We start from the raw sequence: 17655 nt of genomic DNA, 5'->3' as shown, positions 1-17655 counted from the left end.
CGATTCATGTACATGAAAAAAAAACTCTCCAAATTAAAAAAAAGGACTAGCCTAAAAGTTTTTCCCCGAATAAGTAGATCAGCCTTCATTCAGTCAGACCCGTTCCATATATACTGCAAAAACTGCATCGCGGAACGTTTCATCCTTTCACGCTCCAAGTTTTCATCTCCAGCATGAATAGAATTAGTTTTTGCTACAGTTGCTAAGAAAATTCGGATGGCATGTCTCAGCATAATTAGTGCACCCGTAATACAATTATACAAGTGCCAGGTGCACACGGCACAGTACAAACGCACCCTTGTACTGTTTGGGTCGACTAAAACTAAAGCAGCACCTGGTAAAGTTTAGTCCAACTAAAGTTTAGCGGCTAAACTTTAGCACATACCGTTTGGATCATGACTAAAGTTTAGTTACATAAGTGAGAAAAGCCCTATTAGTACCCATTAGCTCTCTTCTTCTAGCTAAAGTTTAGACACTATTTTGAAGTTTGGCTACAGTTTAGCCAATCCATTAGCCCTCCCGTTTGGAAGAGCTAGAGCTAAAGTTTAACACTTTAATCTATTAGCACTTGGATCCAAACAGAACCTTAAAACAAAGCACACTAGTGTATGAATAGCGATGCCACATCGATAACTCTTGTATATACCGCACACATTGTCGCCATTTTCAGAACTTCAGTTGTCAGGCATGCCAAGTCTGGAAGCTGCCATGGACAAAGTCATAGCGAGCACCAATCAACTTGAGCGATCCGTTGGCTAATTTGTCCTTGACAAATGGGTAGGTCTTCAGATTTCTAAGGGATAAATTGACAGCCTCCTGCACAAGCATTCAGACATACAAAATATGCTACATCAGTGTCTAATCTGCTTGGTAAACAACTAGTAGCTGGTGTGCTGTGAAATTTCAGTAACTGTACTTAACGGTTTTAGAAATAAATCAGCAAAGCAAAGAACTGAAATCAATTTTTTAATAGACTCACAATTTCCAACATGGTGCATTTGTCATCAAAAGACAATAAGGCATGCTCTCGCTCCACCTTCTTCTTGATAGCCAGACCGATCTTAACCCAATTGTCAATGAAATGGCTAAGAGATCAAATGAACAGAGGAAAACTTATTAGAACAAAAAAGATGCAGTGTTATTGATGCATATATATACTAGTACGGTACCAACTGCTTGAGTCAAGTTTTAATTATCTCATTTACTTGGACAATTTGTAATATACAGCTATACTTGTTTAATTTGTACCAGTAATGCTGGAGACAGATCAATTTGGAGCAATATTAAGATGATTACTTACTAGGTGTGAGGTCTATCTTCCTGCAGAGAGAGGAGTTCCCTGATTCCACCGCAGCAGCTGTGACCAATAACCACAATGCACTTAACCTGCAAAAAGCGCGCTCAACTAGCGCTTTTCATGGTCAGAAGAAATTGTGTTTCTGATAATTTGTAGAAGGCAAGGTTTTGCCAGCAAATAGTATAGCTGCCAATATTGAATTCTAAAATTATTATGCTCCTATGGACAGATTACAGTGAGTTAAGAAAACACAGAGGTATACTAAACATAGGGATTCTAAATAAAATGCTATGAACCTAGAACCACCAACACATCATAAACATTATTTACCTTATTAAAACATGTTAACAATTAGAGAGGACTGCAGCAGCATCCTGTTGTGCAAATAGTTATTTTGACTGTCTATATGTGCTATCTGTTTTGTTTTTCTTACAGTTCAATGACAAAGTTGACCACAAACTTATGATGGATGTTTAGGAAGAAGCATGCTATAGGTCAAGCGGGGGAAGTTCACCTTGAGAATGGTAACAGCAAACTCAATGGCCGACGCAACGCTAGAGTGCATATTCTGTGGTCAGACATGAACGTGCAAGTCAGTTGATTATATAATACATACCTTCAAATGTGCAAGCCAAAATTATTAGTTCACGAAATTAGAGTGTGAAAAATATTCTCCACAAGCATGAACCTGGTGGTAGGCCGGAACCAGGCTGGCAATGTTACGGACAGTAAAGGCCTCTCCTGGTTTCAGGTCGAGGGTTACTGATGGGCATACACGAGAGTCAGAGCACGCAAACACCATGTACTGCAAGCAAGAACAGATTAACTGTTAAGCCAGAGGAAAAAAAAAACGCCCCTGGTATTATAGAAGTGCAGTTTTGCTGAAAGGAGCACAGCACAAAATCAAAGAGACCAAAGTGGAATTATTCATGTCTACTCCTGCCTAACATATTCGGAAAATCAATCAAAGTCGTGCATGGTGTCCTCCAAACAATACCAAAAGAACTAATAATCTTTTCGTCCCCTCCAGATAATAAGCTAGTGCAGTCCTCGTAAGTTGACAACAATAAAATCATATGAACTGCGGACTAACCTAAGAATGCAGCCAAGTGTACTTGTAAAGATATGCATGATAGGAGCTCGAAGAGAAAAGACCCATTTGCCTCATCTAACAGATATATCACACGCGTACTTGTGTTGTGTACTCATAACTTCTAGAGACGCACCACAAACTGCCCCAAAACCGGAGCAATCTATATTGCTTTCTTCAATCTTCTTAACTGAAGAATTGCAGATTGATTGTTGTTTTTTGAGTTTTCATGCAGCGCCAAATGATGAGATTTCCTAAATGGTCATCGCTGTACAAATTTTGTGTTCAAACAGTGATAAAGGCATGAGACCATAAGTTTGGTTTCTAGGACATAATTAGTTCAACACTTAGAGGTAATGTTACAAAAAAAAATTAGACTTCTTCAAGAGATTTTTATAGGACGATGAGCAGTGTGGGTTGATCAACCAACATGTCGAAGAAGTGGCAGGCTATTCATATCCACCAAACAGGCTGTTCCATTCCTTTTTTTTTAGTTAAAGTCCAATTTGCAAAACTACTATTGAGCTTCACAGTCTAGATGCACACTTTTGCATTAGCGCATCGTAAAATACACTTGAACGACCGGATGGGGTTTTCCCAGGTATCAATCTGAGGGCACATACCTTCGGGGACTGGGCAGACTTGAGCGGCCCGAACAGCATGGGGTTTTTACTGCCAACAGTCACCAAATCAGAAGAACGAACTGAATCACAATCAGGAACAAACTGAATATAGACGCAGAATTCCTCGAGCATCAGAGCATACTCACTCATAGATGGTCCTCTTAAACGTCCTGAACCCAGCCCTCAATCTCTCCGCAGCGCCCAACCCCTGCAGAGCACGCAACAGCAGCCGTCGGCCGTCAGCCACAAGCCCACAAGGGGAAAGGGAAACAGCACAATGCCGGCGCGCGACAAGAGAATCGCATCGCTCGCGGACTGGCCTCGCTGTAGGTGACCATCAGGGGCGGGTGGTGGTGGCCGGCAGCGCTCGATCCGCCCCCGATGAGCCGCTCCCGGGCCGGGCTCATCGGGTTCTCCCGCGGCGGCTTGTGGGCGAGGAAGCAGCACCAGCATCCCCCCATCGCCGATCGCCCCCGCGAGCCGCTCGATCGAGGAGGGAGAGATCGATGGAGAGGTGTCCAGATTTTGCCCGCGGGCCGCCGGGGAGGGGAGGGGAAGGGGAAGAGGGTTTTGCTTTTGCAGTTTCGCTCGGGATGAAACCGAACATGGGCAGGCTTGGAATCTCGGGTGCTGTTTTTTATCCTGTTCGCCTCAATTTGGAAATCATTAGCCCCAGCGGATTGGTTTTAGGTTCCGTTGGATTTGAACAGCGAAAGCACACGAAGGTGAAAGAGCTCAGTTCAGGATCATCACGCGGGCCCGCCGCTGCTTTAAATCGGGGCAAAGAGACGTCCATATTTTAGGCCGGCCATTGTCGCTCGGACCATACGAGAACGAGTTACGGACCGTTGGTGAGGGTTTTCTTTCAAAATCGACAAAGTAAAAAATAGTAATTTTATCTGATTTCTAGTTTATTTTGATCGATTTCATGCTTAGGGTCCCAAATTGTGCAAACAGAAGCAAAGCTGGAGATGAATCGAGGGGTTGCACTATTCAAGGATTTGATGCTTGTCCTTTTATTTATACGGTGAAAAATTGTTGATTAACACTGAACTTATTTTGGTGGGGGTGCATGGGCACCCAGCCACCCACGGAGCTCGACGTAGCTCCGCCCCTATGCGCAAAACGGATGAAGTCGGAGTAAAATAAACTATCTCAAAAATATATCTTCCCTTTTCCATTATTGTTAGTATGTACAGACCCGATATATTATAATCAATATTCTTTTCGTTTCAAACTGTAGATCACTTTGGTTTTTCTAGATATAAAGTTTTTCTCTTATGTATTCGAATGTAGTATATATCCATTTGCATAGCAAATATCAGATGTCGTGTATCTTGAAAGGTCAAAACAATCTATAACCTTTTAGAGCTTATCTAAGTCATTTTAAGTTTGATCCATTTTGTACAGAAAACAACTTGATGACGCATCCATGTACCAAATAACTAAATTAACAAAATATAAGGGGCACTTTATAATAGACCTAACAATACTAATTTAGTGTTACAAATAGTAGCGCTCTTTGGTGTAAGTTTGATCAAGCTTAAAATAGTTTGATGTAAGAAAACTCTAAAAATTGATTTTATTCTTTATGGAATCCTTACTTCCTTTCAACTATAAATAAGAGGAGAAAAATAGGCAACACTGCAGCTCATCACTGGCCACAGTGGCGGATCTAGGAATAATTGAAGGGCTGAGTTCTTCTTCTTCTTCTTCATCTCTTTCTTCTTCATTCTCTTCTTCCTCCTTCTTTCTTCTAAAAAATGGAGGAGGGGCTCAAGGGGGGCTCCATTGTTTCTTGGGGGTGCTGGATCCACCCCTGACTGCCAAGCCAACGAGTGCAGAGTGTGCCCTAACCTGTGTGTTCACTTTCTAGCGGGACTTAAAACCATCTTCTTCGTTGGCCAAAAGCCTTTCATTCAGCTTTCAAAAGTCTTTCATTCAGCAACACACATTTCCACGGTCACAGGGTTGCAGGGATAATAATATACACAACAATGCTAGGTAGTTGCTTTAATCAATTTTTTTCACAATAATAACTTGCAGCAATAGTTTACCACATAGGGGGGACAAACAGGCTTGCATTTCACTTTCGTTTTAAATTTTTCCAGATTTTCTATATGTATGATGTTGTTTAATTTTCAATGTTCTCCAAACAAATAAACAAACAGTATACTATTTTAGGACAAATAATATTCAATGCAACAGGAATGAAATGTTGGCAGCTAATACAACCAGAGGAAACAGGGCTTAAAGTACTAGTACACCCAAGAACACGTCATGACAAAGAAAAGACTGGGAAAAAACCCCCAACTATGCTCTCAACTACATGTAGCCCACTTTCAATGTTTTGTCTTAATTATAAATAAGATAACACGCTACCAGCATTGAGAAAAGCCATCAGCATTTCAGAAAGAGACAGAAAGATGACGAACAACAAAGAGGTAGCATAAAAAGGTAAACTCTTTCTCTCTTCATGATAATATGAATGAAAAGAGCATTACAATGATGTCTTTTGTTGGCCACACGTCGATCAAATTATGCATCATATATTACAAAAAAAAAGAACTCGACAGAAAATTGTATTTGCTTATTACAGTTCACAAAGAGCAATCCGGTATGTGTGTATAGGGGCAAATTAGTAGTATTGCTCCACGCAGTCAGATGTATCGATCGGGAGCATATATGGTGTAGCCGTACACGATTAACAGCTAGCTTGGTTGGCCGCTCATGGATCCCATGTCTCGAACTTGCCGGAGACGAAGTCGTAGTGACCGCCGACCAGCTTGAGGGTCCCCTTCTCCAGCCCTTCCTTGACGAACGGGTAGGTCTTGAGGTTCTCGAGGGACACGTTGACGGCTTCCTGCAAGGTAAAGTATTCAGGCATAGTCGGGAATTCATTTTTTCTATTATTAGAGGGGTCAACAGTGCTAATGTGTCTAATAATATTTGTTCAACTCTCACGCGCGGGGTGTATAAAGCTTTTTCAAAAAGAATAGACAAATAAAAAATCAAACTAGCCATGGGCATGATTAAATTCAAAATTTTCAGTGCAACATTACAGATCATAGGGGGGCCACGCGCCCCCCCTCCTCCCCAAGAAGTTTTCGATTTCATAGCATACCTTTTCCAAGGCGGAGCATTGATCTTCGAAGGGGGCTGAGGCGTGGTCGGCCAGCACCTTCGTCTTCGCGGGGCCGCCGATCCTGACCCAATCCTCGACGAAGTGGCTGGACAGGCGATCAAACGACGGCAGAGACCAGGTCAAACATTAAGTAATGATGCAAGATACAGGTCAATACAGCTTTCTGAAATTTTTTGACGACAGTAGTCTGAATCTTCGAGACAGATTTCTTACAACTTGTCGGGCTCGCCATCCTTGAGCGAGAGGAGCGCCTTGATCCCGCCGCAGCGGCTGTGGCCGATGACCACGATGACCTCCACCTTGAGCGCGCAGACGGCGTACTCGATGGCGGACCCGACGCCGGCGTACCGGGTCTGCAAGCAGAACGTGAGCGGTCGAGCCGATGACGATGCCGGCCAGCGGCGGCGACTTGCTGCAAGAACTACCAGGCGTGTTCCGTGCGCGCGTACCTTGTCGTAGGGTGGGACCATGCTGGCGATGTTGCGGACGGCGAAGGCCTCGCCGGGCTGCAGGCCCAGGGTCACCGACGGGCACACGCGGGAGTCGGAGCAGGCGAACACCATGTACTGCACACAACCATGAATGGCACTGAACAGTCAGCAGCAGCCAGCAGGGTTACCGATCCTCTGACCCTAACAGCCATTGCTCTCAGCCTCTCCCGAGCTTGGCTACTTCCTCCCAAAGGGTCAAGATAGTCCTCCCATCACCATCACATCATTTCTAATTAGGATTAGTTTAGGCCAAATTTTTCAAACTATGAACCTTAGTCTTCCTTTAAAAACTGTATAAATCAACTATGTAAAACTGATGTTACTAAGTCCACCATGAAAAATATTTCAATAATACATAACTCTTCAAATACTACTCCGTATATCTCTATGGAAATACTTGCCAAAGTAAGGTTATGAAAGATTGTGTGTCAAAACCAGGTGAGCCAGAGATATGCAGATTTCTATCTGATATATAAAGAGTTACGTGTGGACCCATATTATATTTGATTTCTATCTAATATCTTTTTTTTTGCTGGATGATGGTCGTCTATCTAATATCTATAGATGATGTATACGTGTTATCTAGTGGCGTTCTTGTAGATGCTGGTAGCTATTTCTGAACTTCTTTTTTCCCCATTTGGTCAACTCTGACCTCGATCAAATGCTGTGGGCACACGCTCGCGGGCGGCGTTGAACGCGGATAGGGGCCCGCTAGATCAACGGCAGGGTTGGTTGGTGGCAAATGGGGACCCGTGATTCCCGATGTGCTGGAAAACGGTTGTTTCTAGGTCAGGTGCTGCCCGGATCCCCTCAAGATATTCAGAATTCTACAAGGATGATGCGTGATCGGGCGACATGATGAGAGAGTGCTTACCTTGGGGGACTGGTGGGCCTTGAGCGGCTCGAACACCTCCGGCTTCTTGCTGCCGATCGACAGGGGGAGAGACGGGTCGTCAATTGGTCACTCACTCGTTCAGAAAATAGAGAGTCGTAGTATGCAGCTTGGATCACTTACTCGTAGACATCGGCCTTGAACTGCTCGAACCCGGTCTTCAAGCGCTCGACGGCATCCGCCATGGCCTCCTGCACAAGAGCCACAGATCATGTCATCAACACAGCAGCGCCGCCGTCCGTCCACAGCAAGATCACCGGGTGCGTCATGCAGATTTCGTGCGAATTGTGTGTGACGAGTCTATAGAAGGGTAAAGAAGATGGATTGAAGCATGGAGGATGGAAGAGGAGGAGGAGGGGGCTGACCTTTGGGCTGTAGAGGAGGAGAGCAGGTGGGTGAACTGTGAAAGGATTGAGACGAAGACTGTGGAAGGCTTTTGCTTCGTTGTAGAGCTGCCCCGTCCATGCCTCCATGGGGGGACCTTTTTTATAGGAGGGGGGAGGCACGGGAAGCAGCGGCTCGCCTTCTTTTCCTGCCCCCGCTCCACTCCCCGGTCGTGCAGCTGGACGGATGGACGCGGGGAACGGCGAACCAGTCCAGAAAGACGTGTCATCCCGGACAGACCAGGTAATAAACCACTAACCCACCGAGCTTCCAAAGGTCCATCCTGCAGGCCGGCCGCCTTCGCCTTGACCTCCGGCTGGCCGGGCAGGCGTGCCGCCGGGGCTGGGGTACCGGAAACGGGGAGGACGATGGGGGCTGGAGCCGGATGGGCTGAACGCCGCGCTGGACACGGCTCACGACGCGTGCCGGCCTGCCGTTTGGCGCGGAGCCGCCGGAGAGGACGGAGGGTGCGCGGTGGGTCGTTGTGAAGATCCAAGAGGTAAATACTTTACTGATCCATGGACCCGTCCTCCGACGCGAGTTAGTAATTAATTCGAAGGACATACTAAGTATATACTAAAAATTTAGGAAAGAAATTAAATTTCGCAACTGGTCATCAAAATTCCCAACCCATTTGGTGCTGTTACTTGATAGCAATGCATGGATTTTTAAAATCGAAGTACTAGAGTTATCTCGATATTAGTGAACAAAATCATATCGTAAATTTGGCATCAGTGACATCAATTGCTCCTCTATTCTAGATTACCACCTACTATGTAGCTATGTATACATGATCTAAATGGTAAGTCGGTAACACACATCATACATGTATACCCTAAGTTAGTATCTTTTTTATGTTAAGAATAATATAAATAAATAATTTAGAATCATTTATTGGTGTGTATTGGGATACTTTTTTATAATGATAAATGTAGGTAATCCAGATTTAGGGATTATTTTAGGTCATTTCTAATAATAGCACATATGGATAATTCATATATAGATTTAGGATGTTACTTTAGATTATTTCTATAATACAATGGCAGCGATGGGCTACTTTTTATGCATGTCCATGAAGCGTAAAACCAAGAAAATATTGTAACGAAACTAACTAATCTCATATTAATACTAAGGAACATCTCCCTTTTCTAAAAAAAAACAAAGGTACATATCTCTGTTGTATTGGAGAGGGGGAAAAAGCGGAGACAAAAAGAACATGAGCGACCACTTAGAGATCTACTGGAAGGAACAGAGAGCAGGCAACGAAACTTTACTTCTGGTTTAAAGCGTGTGGTCCATGGTGGATTATTACGGTTGATTTTTCTAGCGTATTAGCATGCACCATAGCACACATAAGCACATACTAGGCATAAAGACGCCCCCTCTGTTAGATTTTCAGAAAGTTTAGGGGTTAACTTTCTTAATCTTTTTCGTGAAAATGGACTTACAGTACAAAATCATTCAGGTCTCACATAATAATAGTAGCACCAGCGCATTTCAGGGAAAGAGAAAAGGGACATCAAGAGAGGTAGTAAAAAGATACTGCATGATAATATTATGAAAAAGGCTTATACAGCTGATGTCTCTTGACCACAAAAGCGGTCAAATTACGCACCATATATTACATATATATAAGCTCCACCTTAGGAAGTAAAGCAGTAGAAAATGCTATTGCTTATTACAGCATAGGACGATCCGGTTCGAAGCGGTCGAAATAGGCAGTAAGTACTCCACGGATTCACATCGATGAGGTGCATATCGGTATGCAAGTACTATGTATGTATTTGATGATGTAGGAGTTGGTGGCTTATTTCACCCATGTGTCGAACACACCGTTCACGAAGTCGTAGCGTGCGCCGACCAGCTTGAGGGTCCCGTTCTCCACACCTTCCTTGACCCAGGGGTAGGTCAAGAGGTTGTAGAGGGACACGTTCACGGCCTCCTGCAGGATTCTCTCATGAGCAAACCAGTTTGATATTCATGAGATCAAACACTGCTACTGTGCGTATGGGCAGGTAATTAAAGACCGCCATGGCAATCGAATCGTAGCTCTTGCGTACCTTCTCCAAGATGGAGCACTGGTCATCGAACGGAGCATGGGGGTGCTCTTTCAGCACCTTCTTCTTGGCCTGGAAGCCGATCCTGACCCAGTCCTCGACGAAGTGGCTGGGCACATCGCCAAACAAACAAAGAACATCCTCGGGTCAAAGGCATGATGCTGCAGGGGGTAGCAGGTAGGTGATCTGAAACTTTTGTTTCACCGTGACTTACAAGGTGTCGGCTGCGCCGTCCTGGAGGGAGAGGAGCGCCTTGATGCCACCGCAGCGGCTGTGGCCAATGACGGTGAGGACCTCCACCTTGAGCGCGCAGACGGCGTACTCGATGGCGGCCCCGATGCCGGCGTACTTGTTCTGCAGTTCGCGAAATGAAAGCAACAGAGTCAATGCACGCCGGCAAAGCAAAGAAAGGTCGCCTGCCGGAGCTAGGGAAGACGTCCACGAGCCAGCCAGCCGGCATGCGTACCTTGTCGTAGGGCGGGACCATGGCGGCGATGTTGCGCATGGTGAAGGCCTCGCCGGGCTGCAGGCCCAGGGTCACCGACGGGCAGCAGCGGGAGTCGGCGCAGGCGAAAACCATGTACTGCGGCACGTAGCATTAGCAAAAAGGGAAAATTATTAGAATAGAATCATTAACAAAAAGCGGGGAAGATCAGTGTCAGGTCAGCGAAAAGAACACGCGAAATTAGTGTGATCGTTGCTGAACATTTCACGTCGTCCCCACAGGCCCACACGGCTCTTATCGATAAGCAGGTAGGCAGATCGGTGACGCCGATCGGTGGAGTACACGATTCTGGTGGCTCTTGTGGATTTGCGTGCAAGCAAGTGCCCCGGCGCTCGAAAAAGGCTGCCACTTTTTTTACCACCGGAGGCCCGGAGCCCTCGCCCCGTCGCCATCGGCGAGGAAGCCAGCAAGCTGCAGGAAGGTTCCCCGCTGGGATCGGCGGCAAGGATGCTCTGCGCAGGTTTTGCTATGGCCCCCTGCCCCTGGGTGGCGACCAACGGGCAAGAAACACTAGTAGCGTGCTGCCATTACCGGCAGGCAAGGACGAATATTTCTGGGCAGGTTGGACGCCAATGCCAGACCCGTATGCATGAACCCAGAAGGATTCGAAGGCAAAAGCCGAGAGCCAAACTGCCAAATCCGGCAGGCATCGGCACTGCGGATTAAGCTAATGGGCTACTCTACTTTAGTGCGTGAGGATCATGCACTACTTTGTTCCCATTACGACAGCAATCGGCATGGACGGCCGGCCGGACACCAAGAGGGTATATAGGAAAAGGGAACCTTGTGTCCGGCGCTTGCATAAGCGCTCGCGCCGCTGCCCGCTGGCATGGAGGCCGGGATTTGTAAAAGGGGGTCGAGGTTAAAAAAGGCGATTACGACTACGACGCGTAGCGTAATGCAATCAGATATCTTCAGCAATGGCATATACTACTATGCTGATAGTATGAGCATATTTCAAGGATAAGCACGCATGGCCAAGCGAGATAGATATATATGGATGCGAGTAGACTATGCTATGCTAAAGCTACAGGCCCCGGCCAACATTTATGCGCCTAACTTTTGCACGGGTCCGGCTGGGGAGGAGAGGACACGTCCAAACCAACCACTCCTCCTCTAGCTATGCACTGGTTATGCTGATCATCAAGGAGAAGAATTCCGTGAGGGACCATTGTTCAACAGGACAGGTTGATGCATGGTAGGGCCTTGTGCTCGATCATGGCTGGACCACACGTTGAGCCGTGGAATGATGGCATGCTGCTATCCCCACGTCTCCTTTTGGTGTATATATGGCACGTATATTGTGCAGCGTTCGAATGTAATGATGATATGATGGATCAGACCATAGAAAGATGCAGGAAAATTCTTTGGGATTCAACACGGCTACTAGTGGGGTAGTTTCTTTTGTTTCCCACGGACCGATTAAGCAGCCAAATTGGACCGCTGTTTTTCAAAGAAAATTAGCGGACTACTTGGGGCCCGGAACCAGACAAGCTACAGCATGCTGCAAGGAGTGGAGTAAAATTGGCGCATGGGATCGATGCCAGCCTGGAACCCCAAAAAGAAATCAATAAAACTCTGTACTTGCGAGATTCTGCCACCAGGTAATACTAGGAACGAGAAGGAATTGAAGTAGGATTTATATATATATATAGTATATCCAGAAAAGTGAGCCTATATAGGGACGGCGACGTCTCAGCAGTTTACATATACAAGCCAATACGGCTTGCACATGGGAAGGCACTCGCGCCGCCCATGTTAGTGGCCGGTGGGAGCTATCCACTACCATTTCTGTACAGTTTCAGTTTCAGATTTCCCTCTTTTTTTAAAAAAAAAAAAGTTTCGATTCTGCTCCAAACTACACTTGATCTTTGCCAAAAGGCCAACTGATTCTGCCCCAAACTGATCACGGGCCAACTGGCCGCTAATGGCGACAAGCTGTCCCCATCAGTCTTAAGTCGCGCAATTAGGACAAGCTGTGTCCCCTTTGTTTTGTCTATCCGCAGCTTTGACCTTGGTCCCGGTGCAAATGCTGCGTGCACAACACCTACGCCCAGAGGGATGACAAATGGAACAGTAACGGAATGGCAGGGGCAGCAGATGCAAACGGGAATGCAGGGATTGTGGTGACCAGCACGCACGAACTTGCTGGTAGTACCGACTAGCGACACTGTTCTGACTTGGCTTCCTGTACCAGGACGGACGGATGGGGAACCAGCAAGTCCTACCAAATCTGTGGCCCAGCAAAACGCCAGGCGTTGCCCGGACCCCCCCACGGAAACCCCGAGCCCCTGAACGCGGTTTGCCTAAATTAAGCTTCCCATGAATTGTGACGAGGATCCGGCCGGCCGGCCGGGTCGGAGTGGATGCAGACAAAAGTCATAGCAGTCTGCAAAGGTGAGGGACTGATGGGATGGGATGGGAGGAGAACATACCCTGGGGGATTGGCCGGCCTTGAGCGGCTCGAACAGCTCCGGCTTCTTGCTGCAGAAGAGAGGAAATCCAGTGTCAGTCGGAGCTCCCGAAAATTCCCCAAAGGAATCAGGCGCCGTGTGAACTGGAATCGGACGCCGGCGGGTGCTGCATCGAGTATTCGAGTGGAGTGCGGACGACTTACTCATAGACCTGGGTCTTGAACTGCTCGAACCCGCTCTTCAAGCGCTCGACGGCGTCCATGCCCTGCAACAGAAAAGACCAGAAACCGTCAGCTCGATCGGCGTCCCCAAAAAGGACCAAACCAAACTGGGCGCTCTTGATGCAGTATGAGAGACAGAGGGGACAAGAGCGGGGGTGCCTCCTTGCCGCAAGAAAGCATGCACAAAGGTGATCTAAAGGGGATGCAGGGATCTGCTTTGCTGCAGCACGAGGAAGAAAAGAAGCTGTGCTACTGAGTGATGGGGGCAGGAGAGGAAAGGAAGACGGAGATTACTGTGGGAGGAAGGAGGGAGGGATGGGGGGGGGGGGGGGGGGGGGGGGACGGGACGGGAAGGGGAACGGACCTTGGAGGGAGGAGGTGGAGGTTGGGTGGGCTTCTTGTTCTGTACGAGTGACGAGGCTGGGGAATGTATGGACGGCTTCGCTGCCGCCGCGGGGACGGCCTCCTTCTTTTGATAGCAGGGGAGGCAAAGGCACCCGCTCATCTTCTTTTTATCGCCGGGCGGATGCTACTAGGAGTAGTTGGCTTCTCTCTCGTCTGACTTTTCAGCTTCTCGTTCGGCGGTTTACTAGCAACATGACACGTGGAGTAATGAAGTGAGCGAGAGAGAGGAGAAAATCAAATACTACTAGTACGTACTAGTACGTTGCAGTGGGTGAGTGCGGTTTCTGTGGACGGGCGGTTTCTGTGGACGGGCGGTTTCTGTAGTCGGAATGGCAAGAGAACCTCTCTGCTTTTGAGTTCAGCCGATTAAACCCAGGTGCTCTTGAAGGAGTTTTTTTTATTGAAAAAAGTCCTTTGGTACACGGAAAAGTTCGGACAGCCCGAAGCGTAGCTCAGAAGATGCGTCCGGAAGTAAACGGGTCGGCGTCAGCTAGCTGCTGAGGCCAAGGCTGGAAGGACCAGCCGACCTTGACCATGCCACCATTTACCGACGATCCGCGAGGCACCGCGGGTACGGACAGCGAAAGCACAGGTCTGGCCATCTGCCGCCGGCCCAGGCCAGGTTGCGCCTGTCCGTTTTGCTGCTCCGCCTGCCTCCCCAATGCCCACCACCACCACCACCACCACAACCCGATCGAGAAACGTTTCCCCGGAGGGGGGTTATTCCCAGATCCAAGGAATCTCGAAGGCCACTCGTCCCTCGTCCAGATCTGCCGCATCGGCGAGGTCGTTTCTTGTAGCTCGTGGCAATGGGAACCAACCCATCGCCCGGACGATGGGGGCGGCCCCCAATGGCACGGCGGGCCTTGGGATCCAACCTTCCTTAATCGGCGCGCCTAAACTAAACTACTCCCTTCGCAACCGCCGGGGCCACAGACAGACCCGGGCCATCCAGCGCCTCGTCACCTCCTAAACTATTGGAGGCTCCTGCATGCCGTCGAGGTCAGCTCATCGAGAGCTTGACCCCCTGATCGATGCCCCCCTCTTAATTGCCGGTCGACCATCATGCCCGTCTAGCCACTACCATGAGGAATCGCTAGCACTAATCATGAAATTTTTTTTAAATAATGTTCTGGGCATATGGAACGGTTGCTTGTCCAACCATCCAACCAAACCAAGCGACCTCTCTCCTCTTATTGGCGGGGCTCCTTTTACTGTTTGTCCATGTCGCAAATCTTAGTGCGTATCTAATGTCAGCTACAGGTTTCTGCACCGCACCGCCGGCCACAAAAGTCGCGGTGCGATCGATGTCAAAGCTGTGCGCATCGCATCAGCGTGGTGACGTGCAGTAGCAACGAAAATCTAGGCTCCTCGTACTAGCCAGCGCGCTGACAAATCTGGTTACCAGTTAGTTTACCGCAGAGCAACGCAAGAACCGTAACCTTTTTTCCTTTTCCTAGTTTTTAGTACTTCAGTATGTATTGAAGTTGTATTTTTTGGAAGTTGTAAGCTAGTAGGTAGTAATCTCGTGCTTTGTTGCTCTGGAAGGGGGAAAAATAAGCTCAACAGTGACCAAAAGCGGGAATTATTCATGGGCGTTAGAGAGAAAAAGGCTGAGGTTGACGGGCACCATGGCTTAATCGACTGGTGGTCGGTTACTGGATTACAGGATGCGTTACGGACCAAACGGAACTGGAAAGCCAAGAGATGGATGGGCGCTGGTACCTCTTATAATTAACATATATACACCTTCGTCTAATTTGTGCGGTTAGCTATCATGCAAGGAGAGTCTATGGCTACTCCACCTTATCGCTTTTTTCATATATAGTATTAGGGAAAAGCCACGCTTGACGTCGCTAAGCAAGTGTACTTGCAACTTTTTCTTCTTCTCGCACTAGAGGCTTTTTGGGGAATTCTACTGTACACTAGCTAATCTATCCTATCGAAAGCATCTGCTAGTTGTTGCCTTTAAACTAGCACTATCATTGGCCACCTCTTTGGAAACCCCTCCCTTAACGAATATTCTATTGCAGGTAGTTGACATGCATGTTGCTACTAATAACGGATGGGAAAAATTATTATTGAATTAGTAGCAGCACCAATCTGACCCTGCTCTAGCCTCTAGTAGTATACTACTATGCAATGATTGGTCTTGGTCCAAAATAAAAGAAATAATGGACGAGATAAGGTAAGGCTATAAGGATATCTTTCAAAAAAAAAGGGGTAAGGTTATGGTCTGCCGCGTTTGCGGACTTGGCCTTGTCATTAGCCCTTGGAGCAATGGAACAGTGCGGCGCCTCCATGTTCTTATTAGGGGCCGGGACACGTAGGGTTTTGTTTTTTTTAATATAATGCTATTGAGGGCAATGTCATACGTCGTTGACATGCAAGTGTGTTTGTGTGGCAGGGTTGGAAGAGTGCATCATCAGTAAGGTTTTTCTTTTTCTTTTGCTTTTGCTTTTGCTGTGGTGCATTCCGTTCGGAGAGTCAGAAATAGCAAGGGGAAAGCACACGTGCATGTGCCAACTCGTTAGTTACTGAAAGGAGATGGAAGCAGTGTGGTGTGGGCATAGACATATGGATGCATGCATGCAGAGGTAATACGAGTACACAGTAACACAGTGTGCTCGGTGCGGCGTGCGGCGGTGACCCATGCAATACAGTGCAATGCAATGCGTGCGTGCGCACGTACCGCGACGGCGCTGTGGGCGGCGAAGACGGGCTTGCTCATGATGAGCCTGCGGCGGGCGGCGGAGGCGGGGCTGCGGGGCTTGGGCGACGGCGCGGGGGCGGGGGCGGGGGCGGGGGCGGCGAGGCTGCTGGCGACGATGCTCGATGCGGTGGAGGAGGCGCGCCCGGCGAAGCAGGTAAACATGCGCGGGTGCTGCTCCCTTGGTGCCGCCTTCCCTGCGGCGCGCGCCCCCAAGAAATAGCTGCGCCGCGCCCGCGTGCCGACAACGCCCGGCGACACGCGAGCGGCGCCGGCGTGCGGCCCGGCTGGGCCGGTGGATCCGGGCCACTCGGCGCCTCATCCGCCAGCCGCGCGCCACCCGGCCTCACGACGGAGGGGATAGGGCAAAGGGATAACGCGCCGCGGCCACCGTGTGGCGGGCGGGCGCGCCCGCGCCCCGGGCCACACGACCGCGGGCCGGGGAACGGACACGCGAAAACGAAGGGCCCCTTCGGCCCGACGCGCGGCGCCGGGGAAACGGCCGCTGCTGCGCGGCTGTGGACGACGGACGGGGGCTGGATCGCTGGCTGCCGCTGCTGGATGTGGATGTGGTTGGATCATTGGGTGGTGCTGCGTTGGGCCGGTGCGGGCTGCTGCTGGCGGGGCGCCACGCGTGTGACGGGGGTTCTCTTGGCTTGGCGCGATCCGTCGGAATTATGGATGGTGTGGCTGCATCAGCTCATTAATTACCGGGGGCGGAATGGGTGGTTCGGTGGTTATTAGGTGATGTCAGTGGGACTGAGCGCGTGATCTTGGTTGGAGTGGCATGGCAGGCAGCACGTGATGGAGGTTGAGACACGTTGGCGAGACGTCGTTAGTTGTCTGGTGGAGAACTAACTCATAAGTTTTCTCTCTAAAAGAAAAGAAGAAGAAGAAGAAGAAGAAGAAGAAGAAGAAGAAGAAGAAGAAGAAGAAGAAGAAGAAGAAGAAGAAGAAGAAGAAGAAGAAGAAGAAAAGATGTGAACACCATTACTCACCGATCAGCGATACTAGCTCCTGGCTTCAGAGACTTGTGTTGATTGAGCTCAGGGGGCCTGCTGGAGGATACTGTTAGTGACGGAGCTTGGCAGCATAGCGGTAGTGAACTTCTTTCTGGTGGCCCTTCCGTCGGGGAAGGCAGGAGTTTAGCTTTCGGCCCATCGAGCTGGATGTGCGCCGCATGAAGCCTGCGACGGCCCATTCTTGTTCAGTTTGTTTCCCGGCAGCCTGGCCCGTGCTGAATTTTAGGCCCAGGCTCCCATGCGCCCCTGTAGAGCAGCCTGGTAAGACAACTTTGCAGAACTGCATATGCAGTAGAGGGAGAGATCAGCAGTAGGAAAATGACTGTTAATTCGGGTTGTCTAAGAGTCACAAAGAATGTTCAGGAAATCATCGGATGTCCTTATACTATGATCTTTCAG

General features: G+C 48.5%; 2 protein-coding genes across 2 annotated transcripts; both read right to left on the bottom strand.

The window, feature by feature from the left end:
* Positions 1 to 226: 226 nt before the first annotated feature.
* Positions 227 to 3672, bottom strand: LOC120709949 (carbonic anhydrase, chloroplastic-like). The gene is made up of 8 exons (XM_039995566.1): positions 3331 to 3672; positions 3157 to 3218; positions 3011 to 3059; positions 1986 to 2102; positions 1812 to 1865; positions 1301 to 1386; positions 980 to 1085; positions 227 to 816 (listed from the first exon to the last, which is right to left on the bottom strand). The coding sequence occupies exons 1-8, from the start codon at positions 3469 to 3471 to the stop codon at positions 682 to 684; spliced, it is 750 nt and encodes a 249-aa protein (XP_039851500.1). The 5' UTR covers positions 3472 to 3672; the 3' UTR covers positions 227 to 681.
* Positions 3673 to 5462: 1790 nt separating this feature from the next.
* Positions 5463 to 17072, bottom strand: LOC120709950 (carbonic anhydrase, chloroplastic-like). Its single transcript, XM_039995567.1, has 13 exons — positions 16217 to 17072; positions 13102 to 13163; positions 12920 to 12968; positions 10446 to 10562; positions 10194 to 10333; positions 9983 to 10088; positions 9739 to 9864; positions 7662 to 7729; positions 7521 to 7569; positions 6605 to 6721; positions 6369 to 6508; positions 6135 to 6240; positions 5463 to 5873 (listed from the first exon to the last, which is right to left on the bottom strand). Exons 1-13 carry the CDS (start codon positions 16397 to 16399, stop codon positions 5739 to 5741), a joined length of 1398 nt encoding a protein of 465 aa, XP_039851501.1. The 5' UTR covers positions 16400 to 17072; the 3' UTR covers positions 5463 to 5738.
* Positions 17073 to 17655: the final 583 nt, after the last annotated feature.

Source organism: Panicum virgatum, chromosome 5K, assembly GCF_016808335.1.
Source record: "Panicum virgatum strain AP13 chromosome 5K, P.virgatum_v5, whole genome shotgun sequence".
NCBI lineage: Eukaryota > Viridiplantae > Streptophyta > Magnoliopsida > Poales > Poaceae > Panicum > Panicum virgatum.
The sequence above is the reverse complement of the archived record's forward strand: the minus strand, read 5'-3'. Positions and strand labels throughout refer to the sequence as shown.

What these genes read in the sequence shown, in the direction of transcription:
- LOC120709949 (XM_039995566.1), bottom strand. Translation starts at nt 3,471, where the DNA reads ATGGGGGGATGCTGGTGCTGCTTCCTCGCCCACAAGCCGCCGCGGGAG. An exon ending in TGATGGTCACCTACAGCGAG is followed by an intron (nt 3,219 to 3,330) that starts GCCAGTCCGCGA and finishes CGTGCTCTGCAG; the next exon opens with GGGTTGGGCGCTGCGGAGAG. An exon ending in TTGCTGTTACCATTCTCAAG is followed by an intron (nt 1,387 to 1,811) that starts GTGAACTTCCCC and finishes CGCTTTTTGCAG; the next exon opens with GTTAAGTGCATTGTGGTTAT.
- LOC120709950 (XM_039995567.1), bottom strand. Translation starts at nt 16,399, where the DNA reads ATGTTTACCTGCTTCGCCGGGCGCGCCTCCTCCACCGCATCGAGCATC. An exon ending in TTCAAGACCCAGGTCTATGA is followed by an intron (nt 12,969 to 13,101) that starts GTAAGTCGTCCG and finishes TCTCTTCTGCAG; the next exon opens with CAAGAAGCCGGAGCTGTTCG. An exon ending in AATGCTCCGCCTTGGAAAAG is followed by an intron (nt 5,874 to 6,134) that starts GTATGCTATGAA and finishes TTTACCTTGCAG; the next exon opens with GAAGCCGTCAACGTGTCCCT.